Source organism: Dendrobates tinctorius, unplaced genomic scaffold (genome assembly GCF_039654945.1).
Source record: "Dendrobates tinctorius isolate UK_male_01 unplaced genomic scaffold, ASM3965494v1 ptg000230l, whole genome shotgun sequence".
NCBI classification, from domain to species: Eukaryota; Metazoa; Chordata; class Amphibia; order Anura; family Dendrobatidae; genus Dendrobates; species Dendrobates tinctorius.
In genome coordinates this window covers 13279711-13302837 of record NW_027361897.1, presented here as the reverse complement: position 1 = coordinate 13302837, position 23127 = coordinate 13279711, and the positions used below count along the sequence as shown (strand labels likewise).

The 23127-nt window shown below is 43.7% G+C and overlaps 1 protein-coding gene across 5 annotated transcripts in view; it reads left to right on the top strand.

The window, feature by feature from the left end:
• The window catches only part of EXOC6 (exocyst complex component 6), a 319253-nt gene that overhangs the window by 171927 nt on the left and 124199 nt on the right, over positions 1–23127 (top strand). For all 5 annotated transcript variants that reach the window (XM_073555856.1, XM_073555853.1, XM_073555852.1 and 2 more), the window contains exons 13-15: positions 1402–1499; positions 12312–12417; positions 19942–20051. In XM_073555856.1, the coding sequence (XP_073411957.1) occupies positions 1402–1499; positions 12312–12417; positions 19942–20051 (314 nt within the window). The remainder of the gene's footprint in view (positions 1–1401; positions 1500–12311; positions 12418–19941; positions 20052–23127) is intronic.

Sequence of the window (23127 nt, the reverse complement as noted above, 5' to 3'; positions counted from 1 at the left end):
AGTGAGGAATGTGAGGACAGGAGGGAAGCTCCTGCTGCAGCCAGATAGCTGGAGAGTGAGGACAGGAGGGAGGCTCCTGCTGCAGCCAAATACAGGAGAGTGAGGAACGGGAGTACAGGTGGGGAAACTCCTGCTGCAACAAGACACAGGAGTGTGAGGAATGGGAGGACAGGGGGGAAGCTCCTGCTGCAGCCAGATACAGAAGAGTGAGGAAGTGTATGGCAGTGGGGAAGCTCCTGTTTCAGCCAGACACAGTAAGGGGAAAATGGGTGGAAGCTCCTGCTGCAGCCAGACACAGTAACATGATGAAAGGGAGGTGGGTGGGGGGTTTCTGCTGTAGACAGACACAGTAGAGTGAGGAAGGGGAGGATAGGGGAGAGGATGCTCCTGCTGCAGCCAGACACCGTAGCGTGACAAAAGGGAGATGGGTGGGGGGTAGCTTCTGCTGCAGCCAGACACAGGATGGCGAGGAAGGGGAGGACATGGGAGATGATCCTGCTGCAGCCAGACACAGGAAAGGGAGGGGAGATGCTCCTGCTGCAGCCACACACAGGAGTTCGAGGAAGGGAAGGAGATGCTCCTGCTGCAGCCAGACACAGGAGCACAAAGAAGGGGAGGTTGGGGGGAGCTTCTGCTGCAGCCAGACACAGGAGCGCGAGGAAGGTGATGGTGAAGGGGAAGCTTCTGCTGCAGCCAGACACAGGATGGCGAGGAAGGGGAGGACATGGGAGATGATCCTGCTGCAGCCAGACACAGGAAAGGGAGGGGAGATGCTCCTGCTGCAGCCACACACAGGAGTGCGAGGAAGGGAAGGAGATGCTCCTGCTGCAGCCAGACACAGGAGCACAAAGAAGGGGAGGTTGGGGGGAGCTTCTGCTGCAGCCAGACACAGGAGCGCGAGGAAGGTGATGGTGAAGGGGAAGCTTCTGCTGCAGCCAGACACAGGATGGCGAGGAAGGGGAGGACGTGGGAGATGATCCTGCTGCAGCCAGATACAGGAAAGGGAGGGGAGATGCTCCTGCTGCAGCCACACACAGGAGTGCGAGGAAGGGAAGGAGATGCTCCTGCTGCAGCCAGACACAGGAGCGCGAAGAAGGGGAAGTTGGGGGGAGCTTCTGCTGCAGCCAGACACAGGAGCACAAGGAAGGTGATGGTGAAAGGGAAGCTTCTGCTGCAGCCAGACAGAGAAATGCAAGGAGGAGGGTACTGCTGCTTCCAGACACAGGAGCGTGAGAATATGGGGAATTGAATTAAAATGGAAAAAAATGTGCCAGACTATCAGAATCTTTTAATTTTGTTTTCCTGACCTATCAGGCTTTAGGTTTGTGAGAAGAATAACATGGTATACCCCATTATCGCTGACGTCATACACTTAAGTGATTTGCTTTTCTCCATTTTTAGGGATATGGATTTCCGGTGAATCGACTCTTTGATCTCCTATATGAAGTTAGAGACAAATATAATGAAACACTGCTGAAAAAATGGGCTGGGCTATTCAGGTAATGATGAGCACTTATTGGCGTTGTGGAGTTATTTGTGATTTTAAGTAAGTTGACTTAGAGCAGAAAATTGTGGAAAATTAAAAGAAAAAAATGAAAATTTAGATGCCCAAAAACTGATTATTGGCCAACCAGTAACTGAGACAACTATCACTACATAACGTCTGCACAGCGCTGGCTCACGTTGCAAGGTGAGATTGGTTATCAGCACTCAGAGGAGGGTGACTCTCGCGTATGCTTATTGGCAGAAGTGGTGAACTTTTTTCCATATCCATGATTGTCTCCTTGTGTACGTACACATCCAGAATTAATAAACCAGGAATGAAAACAAAAACTAGAAAAAAAAAGTTAAGAATGCAATTCTTTCAGTACAGGGCATAAAAGAATGTGGAATGCTATGTGCAATGTCTTAGTGAGAATTGGGCAGCTGTTCATAGACACTCAGTTCTCTCTCCCCTGCCTGGAATTGCTCTGTACTATCAGTGTAGGAAAGAGAAGGAGACACAGCCAGGGGAGTAAACTACAATACCACCAGGAACTAACCTGCTCTTTTGACCTCAACCACCAGGACTAAAAGTATTACCTCCTCTTGTACCCTAGCACACTAGGTGTTACCAGTTTTTCTTTCCTGGACCACCATAAAATATTAACCTATGTTTTTACATTTGATAATCTAGGAAGAGGCATTACCTAGACCACCAGGGAAGGTTTTATAAGTCTAAAAAATAATTATCTATTGACCAGAAAACTCACTAGACAATTTTACGTTACTGAGAAATCAACATTTAAATTGATATACAAATGAGGTTGAAGGATTATGGTAGATCTAAAGCCTCTGTCACTCCAGCTCTATCCGCTGTCCTGCGCCGCCTCCTCCTGCTTAACTGACAGTCTCTATCTGTCACCCCCGGGACTTATATGACCTCTTAATATGGGCATACAGGTGATAGAAATGTTACACTAACCCTACCTGTACGCTCAAATTAATTTTCTTGATGCTGAGAAATGTTATCTTCTTTCTTTATGCTAGTGATTTCTTCCTGGCTGCGGGGTGTGCGGTGCGTGGAAGAAATCCCTGCCTCATGTTTCATTGTAATACTACCCCCTCCCATGCAGGCAAGTTCTATCCCGGGTCCTGTATCTTCGCCATCCACTCCCTCAAAAATCCATACCTCTTCCTCCATTCTATGGAGACTGCATTCAGGGATCTCCTGCGCATACTCGCTTTTCCATTGGTTTCTGAAAGAGCTTAAGGGTCCCAGCCACAAAGATCTGGCCCCCGATAAATCAATCGATTTGACAGTTCTATCTATTATGCCGGAGTGAGGTGCTATTATCATAGGGTGGAGACAGCATCTCAGTGCCCGCTGTCTATATTGGGAGGGCTCGACGAAGAATAGGAGATTTAGCAGAGATCTGTGGGGCCCCTATAGAAGAGCAGAACAGCATGTGCAATGGATGTGAGATCTCCAACTTGTAGGGATGGACAATTTCTCCCCTATCTACACAGTGGAGGAAGCTGGGCCGCTCAGTGATGTAATTTAGGGTCTGGCAGCGCAGCCCCTCTTTACATTCAAGGATACCACAGTGTTTAGGAGCGGTGTGTGTGTGGGGGCAGTGGTGCATCACACTGGTTGGTATTTTTGGCTGAGTTTTGTGGCTGGTATTCGGGAATTTATTTATTTGTTTATTTATTATTAGCTTTGTCCGCTTTTTGGCTGTGTGCACACACTGCGGATTCCGCTGCGTTTCCGCAGCGGTTTTGGCCGCTGCGGACACGCAGCAGTTTTAGCTGCGGTGTACAGTACCATTCATTTGAATGGAAAAACAAAAACCGCTGTGCCGACGCTGCGGAAAAAACCGCGCGGATTTGCTGCGGTTTTGAATCCGCAGAAAGAATTGCATGTCAATTCTTTCTGCGGAAACCGCTGCGGGTTCCTATCTCCACCATTGTGGAGATAGTGAATCCGCAGGACCAAACCGCAGGCAAAACCGCAGATAATCCGCAGGTCTTTGGACCTGCGGATTATCTGCGGTTTTTGCAAAATCCGTGCGGATTAATCCGCAGCGGAATCCGCAGCGTGTGCACACAGCCTTTCACTTTTTATTTATTTATTTATTTATTTGAATCATGAAGTTTTTTAATAATTTGAGCATTTGGCACTTTATAATGAACTTCATTGTTGATATTTTATGTATTTGTACCCCTATTCTTATTATTGTTCATGATTAATATCCTGGGGATACCTTCATGCGACACCTATTTTTATTGCCAGTCACTTACAGAAATTATAAAAAGGGAAAATATTTTATATATATTTAATTATTATCATTTCTCTAGATTTTTTCTTTTTTATGTCATTGCACCAATTGGCCTGACATACCCTGCCCCCGCATACAGTATTAATTTTATTATCTAGTTTGTTTTTTTTATGACTAGCTTGGCCCGTGCAAATTTTTTGCACATTGGTCGTCGGGGGCGCAGGCAACTTCAGAAAAAGCAAGCTGGTCAAATGTAAATGTATTTCATGAGATGATGAACACAGACAGGAATTTATATATGTAGATTGGTAATCAGCGAAAAAGCATTGCATGTTTACAAATGTGTTGGTAGTGTGCTTTGGGGTACTGTGGTGCCACCTGTAGGTCATTTTTCCTTACTGCAGGTATATGAAAATTAATGTTAAAACTGTATTTTGTGATCAAATCGTGGATGTGTGGTTTGTTTGGCTATTTTCTTGCTGAAGGGGGCAAGTTTACCTTTCAAATGGTGTATCATTAGTGTGTGTGGGTGCAGTATGAGCAGTGAAAAACAGTGTTTAGAAATAATAGAAAAGATTTTAATTTATTTTAATAAAATTCCTTGATTTTAAGTGTTTTTTTGTGTCATTGTGCTGTATGTACCGTATTTTTCGGACCATAAGACGCACTTTTTTTCCCCCCAAAATCAGGAGGAAAATGGGGGGTGCGTCTTATGGTCGCAATGTACCTGTAGATGCGGTGAATCGGGGCCTTCGGCGGTGCAGCAGGAGCCACCAGCGGTGAAGCGGGGCCGCCGGCGGGGTAGCGGTAGCCACCGGCGGTGAAATGGGACCTCCAGCCATGGAGCAGGAGCTGCCAGTGGTGAAGCAGGGCCGCCGGCGGGGTAGCGGTAGCCGCCGGTGGTGAAATGGGACCTCCAGCCGTGGAGCAGGAGCCGCCAGCGGTAAAGCAGGGCCGCCGGCGGGGTAGCGGTAGCTGCCGGCGGTGAAATGGGACCTCCGGCCGTGGAGCAGGAGCAGCCAGCAGTGAAGCAGGGCCGCCGGTGGGGTAGCGGTAAGAGGTATCTTACCGATAGCGATATTGCTAGCGATATCTCTTAGTGTGACATGCCCTTTAGTGTTTACGGTACCATACTTCGGCATTGGGAGGTGAGCAGCATTCATACGTGAACAGATGCATGATTCGGTTCCTTTTGATGGTAGGAGGTCAGCACTACTCACTTCCCAATCCAGAAGCAAATGGTGCCAGACCCATCAAAAAATACAAGATTTCATAAATCTGTGCACACTTTTTTTTCATCATGCCACATAAAGTGGTTTAAAAATCATAAGTATGGTACCGTATGACAAATTGGTACCAATGAAAACTCCAGCTTGTTTCGTTAAAAAAACTCTCCCACGTACGGTAAACAGAAAAATTACAGTACCGCATAGTGTGTGGTTACAGTACGGTAATTATGGTACCGGTATTACCATAATTTTATTATGCATTGCCTACGGTACCGTATATTGGACTTTCCTATTCCACAGTACCGTACTTTACAGACATTATCATCACTGGCCCCATTGGGGCTCACAATATCTCTATCTGTATGTGTTTGGAGTGTGGGAGGAAAGCGGAGAACCTGGAGGAAACCCACACAAACACTGGGAGAACATACAAACTCCTTGCAGATGTTCTCCTTGGTGGGGTGTTGTTCCATACAACAGTGTAGCACAACCTGTGGCCCTCCAGCAGCAGATCCCTCACCATAACCGTGTCAGCAGCTGGACAAAGTACCGTACTGATACCTTAATTTTGTATTTTCTTGCAGAAAGATACCGTACTATCGTGTACCATACTCTCCTGGAAAGATGTCAAAGCAGAAAAGGATTTCATATAAAATCCCTTTTAAACTGGAGGTAGTGAAGTACGCCAAAGAACATGGCAACAGAGCAGCGGAGAGACACTTCGGACCACCTCCAACTGAAAAAATGATACGGGAATGGAGGAAACAGGAGGAACAGCTGCAAAAAACGGACAAAGACAAAAAATATCTCCGTGGGCATGCTGCAAAGTGGCCACATATAGAAGTGGATGTGAAAGATTGGATCATACGTCACAGGAACAATGGATATTCTGTATCTACAAAAATGATCATTTATGAAGCTAAACGTCTTATTGCAGAGAAAGGCATTGCGGACTTCACAGGATCACCATCATGGTGCTATAGATTTATGAAGAGATGTGGCCTTGCTATGCGCACAAAAACTAGGATTGCACAAATAATGCCTATAGAATATGAGAACAAGATTTTGTCTTTTCACAAATTTGTACTGGAAGCAAGAAAGAAAAATGGATATGAAATGACTCAGAATGTAAACATGGATGAAGTCCCGTTGACCTTCGATGTTCCATCAAACAAAACTGTCAATGTGAAAGGTGCCAAAACTATAGCCGTGAAGACCTCAGGGCATGAGAAAACCCATTATACAATAGTGTTGTCCTGCTGTGCAGATGGCACCAAACTGCCACCACTGCTGATTTTCAAGAAAAAAACCATGCCAAAAGAGGCAATCCCAAGAGGAGTCATTGTTCATATTCATGAAAAGGGATGGATGGACAAAAATGGCATGAAGATATGGATAGAAAAAGTGTGGTCCAAACGTTCTGGAGGGCTTCTGAAAAAACCTGCTCTATTAGTGCTTGACCAGTTCAGGGCACACATAACTGAAGCCACAAAAAGGAGATTTAAAGAAGAGAAAACCCATCTTGCCGTAATTCCTGGGAGGCTTACCAGTCAGTTGCAACCTTTGGACGTTTCCATCAATAAGCCATTTGAAGTTTTCATGAGAGAAGAGTGGAATAAATGGATGGCTGCTGGAAATCATGACCTGACGCCAACTGGACGAATGAAGAGGCCCACTATCACACAAGTTTGTGAATGGGTGAAAACCTCATGGCAGTCAGTTAAAGATGAAATCATTGTGAAGTCCTTCAAAAAATGTGGCATCAGCAATGCCTTAGATGGCTCTGAAGATGATATCCTCTATGAACAGAGTGAAGACAGTGATACTAGTGATTCTGAGGAACCGAGCTTCCTAAATGAGGACAGTAGTGACGAGGAGTTCTTTGGGTTCCCCGATGACTGAGAAGTTTCCGTACCAATAATGGTTGTTAATGCTACTGCTGAGTTCTGTTTACATTTGCATTGGTGAAATATTATGTTATTATGTTATTAAATATTTTACCCCATTATTTGCTTCAAAAACTTTTTTTTTCCTATTTGCAACCTCTAAAACCTAGGTGCGTCTTATGGTCCGGTGCGTCTTATAGTCCGAAAAATACGGTATTAATAAAGCGATATTTTCAATTTATTATATGTTCAGCCCCTTCCCGACCTTTGACATAGCATATTCGTCATGAAAGTCGGTGCTAATCCGACCTGTGACACATATGCTGTGTTATGGGGAGATCGCATTCCTGCGGGTCGGGTGACCGGGGTAACTGAAAGGTCACCCGACCCGCAGGTACAGGAGGCTTTGTACTTCATCCCGGGGGGTGGCTGTGCCAAAACCCCCCACTCCCCTTTGGCTACGATCGGCTGTTGAAAGCGAAACAGCCAATCAGAGCAATTGTACTATTTCACCAATGATTGCCGATGCTGCAATATCATCTTTATTCTCATTTGCACAAGGAAAGACTAGAAGCAATGGGATGAAACTGAATGGGAGGAGACACAGATTAGATATTAGAAAAAACCTTTTGACAGTTAGAGTGATCAATGAGTGGAACAGGCTGCCACGAGAGGTGGTGAGTTCTCCTTCAATATAAGTCTTCAAACAGAGGCTGGACAGACATCTGTCTGGGATGATTTAGCGAATCCTGCTTTGAGCAGGGGTTGGACTAGATGGCCCAGGAGGTCCCTTCCAACTCTACGATTCTATGAGATAATATCATTGGCCATGGCTGGAGACCGCAATCTGACCCCCCCACTGACTGACTGGGGCGATCTGCCACCGACTGACGGCAGCGATCTGCCGTCGCTGTCAGTATTTGCTCCCCCTCCCCTGCCCTCCGCTCCCCCCCCCCCGTCCCCGGTACCTCCTGAGTCCCGGTGTCCCTCCCGGATCTTTCATGGGCGCCGCCATCTTCCAAAATGGCGGGCGCATACACAGTGCGCCCACCGCATCTACCGGCCAGCAGATTCATTCATTCCTTCCAGGTACATTTTGATCACTGTGATAAACCCTGACACAGTGATCAAAATAAAAAAAAGTAAATAAACCCCCCGTTTATCACCCCAAAAGTAGGCAGAAATAATGAAATAAATAAAATGTATTTATTTTTATTTTTCCATTAGGGTTAGGGTTAAAATTAGGGTTTGAATTAGGGTTAGGGTTAGAATTAGGGTTAGGGTTGGAATTAGGGTTGGGGTTGGGATTAGGGTTAGGGTTGTGTTGGGGTTAGGGTTGTGGTTAGGGTTGTGGTTAGGGGTGTGTTGGAGTTAGGGTTGAATTAGAATTGAGGGGTTTTCATTATTTAGGCGCATCAGGGGGTCTCCAAACGCGACATGGCGCCACCATTGAGTCCAGCCAATTTTGCGTTCAAAAAGTCAAACTGTGCTCCCTTCCAAGCCCCGACGTGTGCGCAATGATTTACCCCCACATATGGGGTATCGGCATATTCAGGAAAAACTGCACAACAACTTTGGGGGTCTAATTTCTCCTGTTACCTTGTGAAAATAAAAAGTTGCGGGCTAAAAAATAATTTTTTGAAGAAAAAAAGATTTTTTATTTTCACGGCTCTGCGTTATAAACTTCTGTGAAGCACTTGGGGATTCAGAGTGCTCACCGCACATCTAGATGAGTTCCTTGCGGGGGTCTAGTTACCAAAATGGGGTCACATGTGGGGGAGCTCCAATGTTTAGGCACACGGGCTATCCATATGCGACATGGTGTCCGCTAATGATTGGAGCTAATTTTCCATTCAAAAAGTCAAATGGCACTCCTTCCCTTCCAAGCCCTGCCGTTCTCCCAAACAGTGGTTCACCCCCACATATGGGGTACCAGCGTACGCAGGACAAGCTGGACAACAAATTTTGGGGTCCAATTTCTCCTGTTACCCTTGTGAAAATAAAAAATTGCAGGCTAAAAAAATCATTTTTTGAGTTAATGAAAGATTTTTTATTTTCACTGCTCTGCGTTATAAACTTCTGTGAAGCACTTTGGGGTTCAAAGTGCTCACCACACATCTAGATAAGGTCCTTGGGGGTCTAGTTTCCAAAATGGGGTCACTTGTGTAGGAGCTCCAAAGTTTAGGCACACAGGGGCTCTCCAAACGCGACATGGTGTCCACTAACGAATGGAGCTAATTTTCCATTCAAAAAGTCAAATGGCGCTCCTTCCCTTCCGAGTCCTGCTGTGCGCCCAAACAGTGGTTCCCCCTCACATATAGAGTATCAGCGTACTCAGGATAAATTGGACAACAACTTTTATGCGTCCACTTTCTCATTTTACCCTTGGGAAAATAAAAAAAATTGTTGCTAAAAGATCATTTTTGTGACTAAAAAGTTAAATGTTCATTTTTTCCTTCTATGTTGCTTCTGCTGCTGTGAAACACCTGAAGGTTTAATAAACTTCTTGAATGTGGTTTTGATCAGCTTGAGGGGTGCAATTTTTAGAATGGTGTCACTTTTTGGTATTTTCAGCCATATAGACCCCTCAAACTGACTTCAAATGTGAGGTGGTCCCTAAAAAAAATGGTTTTGTAAATGTTGTGGTAAAAATGAGAAATTGCTGGTCAACTTTTAACCCTTAATAACTTCCTAACAAAAAAAAATTGTTTCCAAAATTGTGATTTTGTAAAGTAGACATGTGGGAAATGTTATATGTTAACTGTTTTGTGTCACATAACTCTCCGGTTTAACAGAATAAAAATTTGAAATTTGCGAAATTTTTGCCAAATTTCTGATTTTTTCACAAATAAACGCAAAAATGATTGACCCCCAGTATGTCACGAAAAAACAGTCTCAGAATCGCTGGGATGCATTGAAGCGTTCCAGAGTTATTACCTCATAAAGGGACACTGGTCAGAATTGCAAAAAATGGCCAGGTCATTAAGGTCAAAATAGGCTGGGTCATGAAGGGGTTAATGAATATTTTGTTGGGATTATACCGCAGTGTTTGTGTCTGAATCGGAGCCCTACCTTCCTGCCAGACTAAAGAGGTGAATAGGGAGTCAACTCTATCAAACATGTTGGCGTTTTTGTATACTGGCGACTTTGGAAGGATATAATAATTAGCTTAATTAAGCGAATATGGGTCATAGCCAATGGGGGCGACTTCTCCCATCCCCTTATCTTAATCTGAGTGAACAAGAGGAGAGGATATTCAGGTCACAGGAGTCTCCTGGGGTTCTATATTTGTATCCCTAGATAAGGAAATTAGGTTACCCATTTTAGTGGAAGAATGGATACCCGTTTGGGGGTAGCTGTTATGTCAACGAGGAGAATACAGGATTAGTCTAATTTAATCATTAGACCAGAAAAAAAAGACCATACTTATCAATTGTTTACTTGGATAGAAGGGAGTGGGGTGGAGCAGATAATGGCAGCCACTGGTTCCATTGCTATAGTGTACAGCATCGGGGATAGTGGGCAGCCTAGTACCCCAAAACAGGGTGAATAAATCTGAGATTTATCCATGTATCCATACATGCAACAATGGGTTTGTATATAGTAGATTAACCCATTTAGTGAATACTGGTCCAAAACCTATCCGGCACATGGCTGGCCGCAGGAACATCCACTCAATAGAATCAAAAAACCTTATTGGCGTCTAGAGAGACTAGCATACTCCCCCTTAATTTTCACTACCTGACTGGAGGGACCTAAAAAGACGTCTGGTCTCTATGAAGAATCTGAAGGATGCAAGACGGTAACCTTTTGGCTAATATTTTTGGAAGAATTTTAACGTCTGATTGTAATTGTGAGATGGGTCTATAGGAGGCTCGAAAATTTGGGTTTGGGGGAGAACAACGAACCCATCTCAAAGAATTCTTAATAGAGGGATTTTATAACTAGGGACGAACATTGTGCGTATTATTTTTAATCTCACAGGGAAGCCCATCGGAGCCAGGGGATTTGATAATTAAAGAAAAGGAGAAAAAAAATATACGGTACTATGCTAAAAAAGGACACCTTACAAAAAAATAAGATCAACTTTATATTGAAAGAATTTTATGCTGACAAAGACAATTCCAAATTGTGTTTTAGTGTTTGGTCGATCTAGTAGCTCTCTAGGCCCAGGGAAGCTATGGGCACTCTTTCTAGGCATCCCTACATTTGAATTTCGATTTCACAGTGGAAACTGTATATAGTGGTTAATAAAAGTGAACAAACTCAGAGTATCTGGCAAGGCTCTACTACTATTCCCTCACCTTTGCACCATTAAAGGCTTGGGGCTCAAGTCTATAGTCACTCTATTTGACTGCATAATTATGAATCCTCACATCACACACAGTACGCTGTCAAGATTTGCCGCCGCCGAGAGCGGGCAGTCATGCATGCTTCCGGCCACATTCCGACTAGTCGTGTCCAGCCGCATTCATTTCACTTGTATTGAGCGAGACCACACACGTCTAGTTGGCATGTATACTTGCATTCACGCGCCACCTATTCCCAGCACCAGAAAATCTGGACAGCGTGCCATTTGCACACTGTGAAGACTCACAAGTCTGCAGTCACATAGAACAACTGCAGACTTGAGTCTCAAGCCTGGACAACCCCTCTAATCTTTGTAATCACTGGAGGTTCTGAGGCGTGGTTTGCCAGCCGCTGTCAAATTTACTATCTACTGCAATACTAAAGTATTGCATTGTGTAGTAAAAGTGACCTAAAGATTGCAGGTGTTGATTCCGTGTGGGAATATTTTTATTTTTTTTTTAAAGTAAAAATTATAAAAATATATATGTATAAAGAAAATTTGAATTGCCTTCCTTCTCTTACAGTTTTCCGTGCAAAAAAAAACAATAAGCCAAGCTCTTACACTGCGCCATCGACTGGAAAAATCAAAAAGTTTAAGGGTCTTAGAAAATGGCTAGACAAACCAACATATTTTTTTTCTTAAAATTTCAGAATTTTTTGAAACTGTTAAACATAACAAAAAGTACAAGTTTGGTATCTCTGTAATTGTACTGAACACCAAAAACATAAAACCCAAAAAACAGTGGCAGAATTGCATTTTTCCACTTTTTCTGCATTTGATTTTTAAAAAAAATATTTTTCAATACATCAAATAGTATATTGGTGTTATTCAAAACTACAAGTTGCCCCGCAAAAAAAAAAAAAAAAAGCCCTCATATGGTTAAGTTTAATGGAAAAAAAACTAAAGTTATGACACTTGGACAAAGGAGAGGAAAGAACAAAAGTGCAAAAATGAAAATTGGCCTTGTTGAGAAGGGGTTAAAGTGCAGTAATATTGGCTGATTTACAGCATGGTGAATCCACTGTTATAATGCAGAGGATAATGGTTAATCCAGATCTTTAATCCATTGATTTTGTGACTTTAGGGATATTTTTGAAGCTGACAACTACAGCCCAATCCCTGTAGCTAATGAAGAGGAGTACATGGCTGTAATTAGCAAATTTCCTTTCCAAGATCCGGAAGGTGACAAGGTAAGTAAAGCTTGATTGGTGTTTGTTTGACATGCTGTGGCATAACCTGGTACTTACAGTAAAGGAGGTTTTACACATAGCGATATCGCTAACAATATATCTAAAGCATCACCGATTTGGTGACGCAGCAGCGATATTGCTAGCGATATCGCTATGTGTGATACTTACCTCCGACTGGCTCCCCCGCTGTCCATCGCTGATCGCGCAGCTCCATTTCTCGTCGGGCGCTTCCTGCTGGGCTTCCTGCTGGCGCCGACGAGCGACGCATGGACGCCGACGGAGGACGTCAGGATCGCCGCGTCTGAAAGGTAAGTATCGTCCGCTGTATCGCTGCTGCATCGCTGTGAGATCTTCCTGTGTGGAAGCTCACTAGCGATCATTTAGCGATGCTCCAGCGATCCTGAGCTGGTCATATCGCTGGTCGGGATCGCTGGTGCATCACTAAATGTAAAGGGGCCTTTAGTCACTTTAAGATGAGCAGTTGCAGAGATTGTATCAGTCCACCTGGGGGTCTTTATCTACCGATAATGGAAATCTAGTGTATTTGTCTTGCAATTAGAAGTCTAGTGGCCTATTCAAAAGAAGGGCACATGTGAAGAAGATGTGTGATGGAGTAAATGTGGAGAAATAAAGCTTTGATAACCTTATGTTTGATCATTGACAAATGTCTCTGTTCTGTATATTTCAAAATACAAGCCTTGGCAAAAATTATGGAATTACCGGCTTTGGAGGATGTTCATTCAGTTGTTTAATTTTGTAGAAAAAAAGCAGATCACAGACATGGCACATAACTAAAGTCAATTCAAATGGCAACTTTCTGGCTTTAAGAAACACTAAAAGAAATCCAGAACAAAAAATGTGGTAGTCAGTAATGGTTAATTTTTTAAAACCAAGCGTAGGGGAAAAATGATGGAATCACTCAATTCTGAGGGAAAAAATTATGGAATCACCGTTTAAATTTTCATTCCCAAAACTAACACCTGCATCAAATTAGATCTGCTCGTTAGTCTGCATCTAAAAAGGAGTGAGCACACCTTGGAGAGCTGTTGCACCAAGTGGACTGACATGAATCATGGCTCCAACATGAGAGATGTCAATTGGAACAAAGGAGAGGATTATCAAACTCTTAAAAGAGGGTAAATCATCACGCAATGTTGCAAAAGATGTTAGTTGTTCACAATCAGCTGCATCTAAAATCTGGACCAAATACAAACAACATGGGCAGGTTGTTAAAGGCAAACATACTGGTAGACCAAGGAAGACATCAAAGCGTCAAGACTAGAAACTTAAAGCAATATGTCTCCAAAACAGGAACAAATGAGGAACGAATGGGAGGAAACTGGAGACAATGTCTGTGAGCGAACTGTAAAAAACCGCCTAAAGGAAATGGGATTTACATAGAGAAAAGTTAAACGAAAGCCATCATTAACACCTACACCGAAAAATACAAGGTTACAATGGGCTAAGGAAAAGCAATCGTGGACTGTGGATGACTGGATGAAAGTCATATTCAGTGATGAATTGCGAATCTGCATTGGGCAAGGTGATGATGCTGGAACTTTTGGTTGGTGCCGTTCCAATGAGATTCATAAAGATGACTGCCTTAAGAGAACATGCAAATTTCCAGTCATTGATGATATGGGGCTTCATGTCAGGTAAAGGCACTGGGGAGATGGCTGTCATTACATCTTCAATAAATGCACAAGTTTATGATGGTATTTTGGACACTTTTCTTATCCCATCAATTGAAAGGATGTTTGGGGATGATGAAATCATTTATCAAGATTATAATGCATCCTGCCATAGAGCAAAAACTGTGAAAACATTCCTTGAAAAAGACACATAAGGTCAATGTCATGGCCTGCAAAGAGTCCGGATCTCAATCCAATTGAAAATCTTTGGTGGAAGTTGAAGAAAATGGTCCATGACAAGGCTCCAACCTGCAGAGCTGATCTGGCACCAGCAATCAGAGAAAGTCGGAGCCAGATTGATGAAAGTATTGTTTGAAACTCATTAAGTCCATGACACAGAGACTGCAAGCTGTTATAAAAGCCAGAGATGGTGCAACAAAATACTAGTGATGTGTTGGAGTGTTTTTTTGTTGGTTTGTTTTTCATGATTCCATAATTTTTTCCCTCAGAATTGAGTGACTCCATAATTTTTGGTTTAAAAAAGTAACCATAACTGTCTACCACATTTTTTGTTCTTGATTTCTTTTAGTGTTTCTTAAAGCCAGAAAGTTACCATTTGAATTGACTTTAGTTTTGTGCCATGTCTGTGATCTGCTAATTTTCTACAAAATTAAACAACTGAATGAACATCCTCCAAGGCCAGTGATTCCATAATTTTTGCCAAGGGTTGCACAAGACTAAAGCCCCTTAGACACTTTAGATAGCTGTCAGCCAGCAGTTATCTTGCCTGACTCTCCCATACAGAGGAGCACTCATCCGGTCAGCAGCTATGTATCCTGCCTGACTCTTTCCCATACACAGGAGCACTCATTCGGTCAGCAGCTATCTCACCTAGCTCTCCCATACACAGGAGCACTCATTCGGTCAGCAGATATCTGTCCTGACTTTCCCATACACAGGAGCTCTCTGTCGGTCAGTAGATATCTATCCTGACTCTCCCATACACAGGAGCACTCATTCAGTCAGAAACTATCTCTCCTGACTCTCCCGTAACACAAGCACTTGTTCAGCCAGTAGCTATCTTGCCTATCTCTCCCATACACAGTAGCACTCATTCGATCAGCAGTTATCTCTCCTGACTGTCCCATACACAGGAGCACTCATACGGTCAGCAGCTATCTCTCCTGACTCTCCCGTAAACACGAGCACTTGTTCAGCCAGCAGCTATCTTGCCTGACTCTCCCATATACAAGAGCACTTGTTCAGCCAACAGCTACCTCACCTGACTCTCCCATACACAGCAGCACTCATTCAGCCAGCAGCTATCTCACATGACTCTAATATACAGGAGCACTCATTTGGTTGGCAGCTATCTAGCATGACTCTCCTATACACAGGAGCACTCTTTCGGCTGGCAGCTATCTCACCTGGCTCTCCCATACACAAGAGCACTCATTTGGTCAGCAGCTATCTTGCCTTACTCTCCCATACACAAGAGCACTCATTCACTCAGCAGCTATCTTGCCTGGCTCTCCCATACACAAGAGCACTCATTTGGTCAGCAGCTATCTTGCCTTACTCTCCCATACACAAGAGCACTCATTCACTCAGCAGCTATCTTGCCTGGCTCTCCCATACACAAGAGCACACATTCAGTCAGCAGCTATCTTGCCTGGCTCTCGCATACACAAGAGCACTCTTTCAGTCAGCAGCTATGCCACCGAACTCTCCCGTACACAGAAGCCCTCATTGAGCAAGCAGCTATCTCACTTGAGTTTCCCATACACCAGAGCACTTTTTCAGCATGCAGCTACCTCACCTGACTCTAACATACAGGAGCACTCATTTGGTTGGCCACTATCTTGCCTGACTCTTCCATACACATGAGCACTTTCATTTGGCTGACAGCTATTTTGCGTGACTCTCACATACACTGGAGTATTCTTTTTGTCAGCAGCTATTTCTCCTGACTCTCCCATACATTGGAGCACTTGTTCGGCTGGCAGCTATCTCTCCTGACTCTCCCATACATTGGAGCACTTGTTCGGCTGGCAGCTATCTCTCCTGACTCTCCCATACACAGGAGCACTTGTTCGGCTGGCAGCTATCTCTCCTGACTCTCCCATACACAGGAGCACTTGTTCGGCTGGCAGCTATCTCTCCTGACTCTCCCATACACAGGATCACACGCTCTGACACTCATTTCTTTGCTCAATTTGAGAGAGCTGACGCTAAAATAGTCTCAGTGTCTTAGATAAGAAACTGATCGGCAGTCTGATATTGGAAATGCCAAATTTTTAACTCCGCCAACCTCATCTGGATCAGTCTAATGTGTATGGGGGCCTTTAACTATGTTCATGTATGTAAATACAAATATTTACTGAGTGTCCAGTTTCGGAATCATTTCTGCCCCGATCGAGCACTTATTGTAACATTTATTTCTTTTGTAGCACAAACACTAATAATATTGCTCATTAGTGAATTAAAAACTTTTGGATTTGCCCAGAACAAGCCTTAGGCCACTGGTAAACAAGACCCCCAATGTATCATGACATATTTTTCTTAAGACCCCCTTCAATTGCACTTGTCTGTGGGATTGATTTCCATGAAAATCTGCTCGAGTGACATTAATTACCAATGGTTGAGAGTGGTGATGAAGCATGAGCAGGCATGATAAGCACTATATGGAGAAAAGTATTGTCACTCACCTCTTAATCATTGGATTTAGGTTTTTCATTCAGTCCCATTACCTTGGGGGATAAACTCTGGCCTCTTCCAATGCCATCTGCAAGTCTGTTCATGACATTTCTCCCCTCCTACATATTCCACCATCACCTGAGAGTGATATTATTGAAAAGTCTAAGGATCTACAGCAATTCACTTACGCAGTGGAGACCACGTAAAATTACAGAGCGGTGTCACTGAGTGTTGAGGAGCGGAGGGCAGAAAAGTCACTTAACTTGTTGATGCCATAATTGCAAAAACCAGACTAAATGGCATTAACATCAAAACAAACAATGCGCCCCGCCGATACCTTCATGGAATGGGTGTTCTGTCCTCACTAATTGAAGCAGACTTCATGTAGCTTAAACAGGCAGCTAAACCGCTATACCGGGGTCCAATAAGGAGAATGTAGGTTGAATCTGTATTTTATTGAACGTGGTGGTATATTGATGCGGTGAAGCTACAAATAAAACCTATACATACACTGAGTCAATACAGGGTACATCAGGGATACATATCACACATAACATATTAAGAATCAACATCTGCACTTCTAGCTGAGGAGGGGAAACTAACTGAGCAGGCTGGTCTGAGACAGAAATTAGAAATAGGAAGTGTGTTTGCTTACCAGTGATGCTGTCGCAGAGGGAGAAGAGAAATGAAATGCTTCCAGAAAGCAGGTTGAGAGAAAATGGAGAACTGGAGGGAAAATGGGGGCTGGACTAACCATGATCCTTTGCAAAACTTACCCGGTTGCCTTGCAACGTTCCCAGAATACATTGTGAACGGAGGGAAAAAAGATTAGAAAGTGAAACTAAGACACACAATAACACTCCGGTTATGACTCTGGCCACTAGATGGAGTCGGAAACAATGAAAACAATAGAATCTATAGAAAACTGAACATCCTCTATATTCTCATAACATCATTGGAAATCTTATCAAATAGACAGTCAAAGGTTATAAATTAGATGTCGGAGACAGAACTATGGGTTTCCATGGCCATGCAAATGCTTGCTAGCCTTACATCACCAAGCGCAATGTCAAGGGTTGGATGGACTGTGGAATAGTGAAAACGTGTTATGTGTAGTGTCAGATCACACTTCTCTATCTGGCACCTGACGAATGAGTCTGTTTTTGGCGAATGCCAGGAGAATGTTACCTGGCGGAATGCATTGTGCCAGCTGTAAAGTTTAGCAGAAGATGGATAATGCTGTTAGTCTGTTTTTCAGGGGTCGTCCTCAGCCCCTTAGTTCTAGTAAAGGGAAATCTTAATGATTCAACATACCAAGACAACTGTAGCTTCCAACTTACTCTATTCACAGAGTAAGAGGGCAGGGACACTAGTGCCACCAGTTGGAAGTAGTAATCCTGAAAGTCATTAGTGACCCTTAAAGAGCCTTGCCACATGACTTGGGATAAGAAGCCAAAACCAGAACCTCCATTTGTAGACATGAGTTTGAGGTGATTTTTGCAACCTATCAATAAACAGCAGGATAACTGGTTTGGGTGTTTGGTCTTTGACATGGGTCTACGGGGTAAAGTTTCTCCATGTGGAGAGCATCAAGTTGGTGTAGGGAGGCTTTCGGGGAATGGTTTGGGGAAGGTCCTTTTTTTTTTGCATGACTGTGCCCCAGTTTTTAGTGTGGAAGAACTTGAGCTCAGATCTCAACTCCATCCAATACCTTTTGGGATGAAGTAGAACAGAGATTGCAAGCCCGGTCCTCAGTTCCAACATCAGGGTCTGACCTCATAAATGCTCCTCTGGATGAAAGAGAAAGAAACCCCCCAGACTCCAAAATCTTGTAGAAATGCATATGGATTTACAAACGTAAAATGTAATGTCGAAAAAGCTCCAGTAAGTGTAATGTATTGGTGTCCCATACTTTTCTCCATACGAGCCACATAAAGATCATGTATGATACATATTACATCAACTACCCAGGAGTGTCAGCAGATCGTTGCTTTTTAGGTTACTTTGATGGTCTTCGCAACCTAGGGCTCATTACATTGCATGAGCCAGGATGATGAACAAATACACTGTTACCGATCAGTGCTCAGGTCATCTATAGCCTGGTTAGACTGGCCGGATGCACTCTACAATGTGCACTGATTAATTGTTAATAGATCATTTAGTTCTTCTAGAATGTCCTTGCCCTTGGTAGCACATGTCCTGTTTACATAGGACGATGTGCTGCTGAGAATGCTAATTTATAAGCAGCCTGCTTAAAAATCATTTCACCCGACGAACAAGCGTTTTGTTCGTTCGTCGAGTAATTGGCAGTCTGTTTACACTGCATGGTTATTGGGAAACGAGCCTTCCTGGGAACACTGGTTCACGGTAATCGTGTAGTGTAACTGCAGCTGTAGAGTCCAAAGGTGTCCAGACATCTTAAAGGGAATCTGTCACCCCTTTTTTGAGATATCATATAATGATATCCTTCATTTGTGTGTCACATAAGGATTCTCTTAGTACTTTTGCTTCCCCCTGACCCCGCACCTTTCATGCATAAATACCTTTTTTATATCGGTTCAGATGTATGTAAACTGCCACTGTCCGGTCCGCTGGGCGGGGCTTATTCACCTGCTCCTCCCCCTCCCTGTCTTGCTCTACACAAGAAGAAATGCGTAGAGCAAGACGGGGGGGGGGAGCAGTTAATAAGCCCCGCCCAGCGGACCGGACAGCGGCAGTTTACATACATCTGAACCGATATAAAAAAGGTATTTATGCATGAAAGGTGCGGGGTCAGGGGGAAGCAAAAGTACTAAGAGAATCCTTATGTGACACACAATTGAATGATATCATTATATGATATCTCAAAAAAGGGGTGACAGATTCCCTTTAACTGTTCGCCACACGATCATTTGACCAACAGCTATCTCTCCTCAGTTATCAATACATCTGTTGCTTATTTTCCAGGAGAACAGTAGGATTGGGGGTTTCAATTTAAAATTGCCTAATCCTTCTCTCACTTGACCTCATTTGTCAAGGGAGAGTTGGGAGACCCCCGACACATCAGATGGATGGCTGGGGTGCCAACGTTAATGTGTATGGGGGCATAGAGCATGGGCAAAAGTGAAGAGAATTAGTTTTCAGCAAAGTCAGCAAAACCACATGTTGCATGATGATAGTCATTTCCTTTTTGAATACTTTTTTTTTGTCTTTCAAGGTATCTTTTCCAAAGAAACTTCCAATGTCTCAGTCCGTCCCTCAGATTTATATACAGGTGAAAGAGTTTATTTATGCAAGCCTTAAATTTTCGGAATCACTTCATCGAAGGTAAGTTCCAGTGCTGAGTAATTTGGTCATCGTCTGAATTCATATTTCTTTAGTTTTGAAAAACTAGAATCTGATTTTGGTCCAGTAGGAAAAAGGATAAAAACTTACTCAGGATCTTGCTAAAATGGTGATAAAGATGACACACTGATATAGGGTTTGTCATGAAGTTATAACAATAAACAAGTCCTAAATGGCCATTATGTATCACCATAGTGTGCATGGGGGCCTCCTGACTGTCCCCCGACAGCAGTTGTTAAGAGAAGAAAGATCAGCCATATTGGATTTCAACATGCTCAGTCCTTTGTATTATATTTAGGAATGTGTGATGGGCTAATATAAAACCATCTGATTCTGTGGCATATGGCACCAAAGTGTCAGCAGCAGATCATTTAAGGTCCAGTAAGTTTGGAGAACCGGATTTGATTTTTCCAGCACATTCCGCAAATGCCTGATCCGATGACAGTCTAGTTGTATTTGAGGATTTTGGAGACCAAGTCATCACCTCAAACTCCTTGTCATGTTCCTCGGACCATTTAGATGGACTTAAAGTCTTCCTTCAACCTTAATAACTATGTTACTATGTTACTATTTCTGAACAATGTTTACGGCGTGGCGTATCTTGCTGAAAGAGGCGCTGCCATTCGGCAATATTGTTACCCTGTAGGTACAACATTTAAGGAAGTGGTATTTGTCAAACTACAATCCAAATCAATGACAGAACCTCTGGTGTCCCAGTAAAACATTGTGCAGAGCAACACACCTTGCTTTCTTGCCATAGTACGTCCTGGTGCCATATGTTCCCAAATTAAGCGATGCCCACACATCCAATCTCCCACATGAAAAAGAAAATCTGATTCATCACAGTAGACCACCTTCTTTCCATTGCTCCATGGTCCAGTTTTGATGTTTACATGCCAAATGTAGGTGCTTTGGGCAATAGATAGGGTTAGAATAGATACCTGATGGGCTTGTGGTTATGCTAGTGGACCACATTTGGCTGGTTTTATCACTGCATACCGGGAACACCCAACAACATTAGCCATTTTGGAGGTGATCTGACCCAGTCGCCTCTCCGTCACAATTGGCTATAGTGTTAGGGGCTCAGATCCTTATGGTTGCCCATTTTTCCACCAAATCAACCTCAACATCGGATTGTTCATTTGCTACCCAATATATCCCATCCCTTTCCAGACACCATTGGCTTAGGAAAGTTAATGTTATTCACTTTATCTGTCAGTGGCTGATCAGTGTATGCTAATAAGGCCTTGAAAAAAACGTCTCTAATGCCCCTATACCCTTTAGATGACTGTGGGTGAAGAATGGTTCAGCCAACTGTTCGCCAGGCAGCTATCTTGCCCAATTCTCCTATACACAGGAGCGCTACGTCAGCCAATCACTCCTCTGTTTTCTATGAGAAAGCCTCCATCAGGCTCTCTACCGGTGACTTATATCTTAAAAAACAAAAGGAATGGCAGTCTGAAATTGGTCATGCCAGACCCGTGTCTTTCTTGACCATTTGCTATCATGGTACCCCCATGCACATTAGACCGTTGGCTGAACAAGATATCGCTGGTTTGGACGATGTTTGTTTAATGGAGTCCTTAAAGAGGTTGTCCACTGCTTTTGCACTGATGGGCTATCCTTAGGATAGGACATTAATGTTTGATCGGTCGGGGTCTGACACCCGGAACCCCCGCCGATCAGCATTTCTTGGTGTCGGTAGCAGCAGCCGGTGCCAGAGATCCTCACTTGCCATCTTCTGACAGTGGCCACGGACTGGGTACTTTACATCCACATCCTATTGATTTGATAGCTCCACAAGTGAGTATTTCTGGATGCCGATCGGCCATTAATGTCTGATCGGTCGGGGTCCGACACCCGGCACCCCCGCCGATCAGCATTTTTTAGTGTCAGTGTCAGCAGCCGCCAGCCAGAAGTACCCACTTGCCATCTTCTGACAGTGGTGACGGCTGGGTACTGCACAACCATATCCTATTGATTTGACAGCTCCATAAATGAGTATTTCCGGATGCCGATTGGCGGGGGTGCCGGGTGTCGGGCCCTGAAGATAGCTCATCAATGATAAAGTAGTGAACAACCTCTTTAAGGATGAGACCTTGCAGCCTCAACTCTGAAATCTCACCAAGGCTAATGGCCACACAATTTCAAAACAAATACATTATATTACGCATATGAGATATATTACGTTGGTGCATGATTGACCCCGCAACAATGTTTGCAGAAGAGCATCCATTGATATTTTCAGGTCCATGATCCGTATCCCAGTCACCTAGTGAACTGTAGGTCCTGCCACGGACAAGGGTTTACACCTATACCACCCTTCTTCAGTGAGCTTCATTTTTGCAAAGATCTGAGGAATGTTCAGTTGTGCAAATGGGCAAATTTTCAATATGTTTCCTCCATTATCTCCAGATTTGGTCGGAAAGGATCACGCTAAGCTGTAGCATATAAGCCAGCCTGTGACTGGGTCGTGGCTAATATCAGGTGTTTGTTGAGTCTGAGTAGATTTACCTGCTCCATTGTGAACCACATCTTCTGTAATTGTCTTTCTATAGCCTGCTCCAGTTAAATCACTTAGAATAACATTTGAGAGCCCAGCATGAAAACACATAGGCCAGAAGCCACCTCCAGCTTATCTGCCATGTCTTATCTGGTAATGAATGTAAATGAGAGGAGTTTCGCACATCCTTAATTGGTCCTGGGTACAATTTACACATAGTAACGAGTAACCTTTTGACCTAACCTGGAAATATTTACTCACAAAACACATGTAGAGAAACACACAGGCGAGTTGTCAGAAGCAGACCCGGGCACACCAGTGTTTTGCATCCAAGTGAAAAAAAAGCACATTGCAACCACTATGAGATGTGACCAGACACCGCACTACAAAGATGGTGGGCTTCTATGGTGCTGACACATACTCACCTATTACGCTCCAGCTGTCTTTCTTCCAGGACAGGTTAGGAGATGGAGATTGCCACGGACCAACGCCTCCAACTTCTACGTGCGCTGGAGTCGATAACACCGGGACAATACGGACGTGTTCCCAATAAGA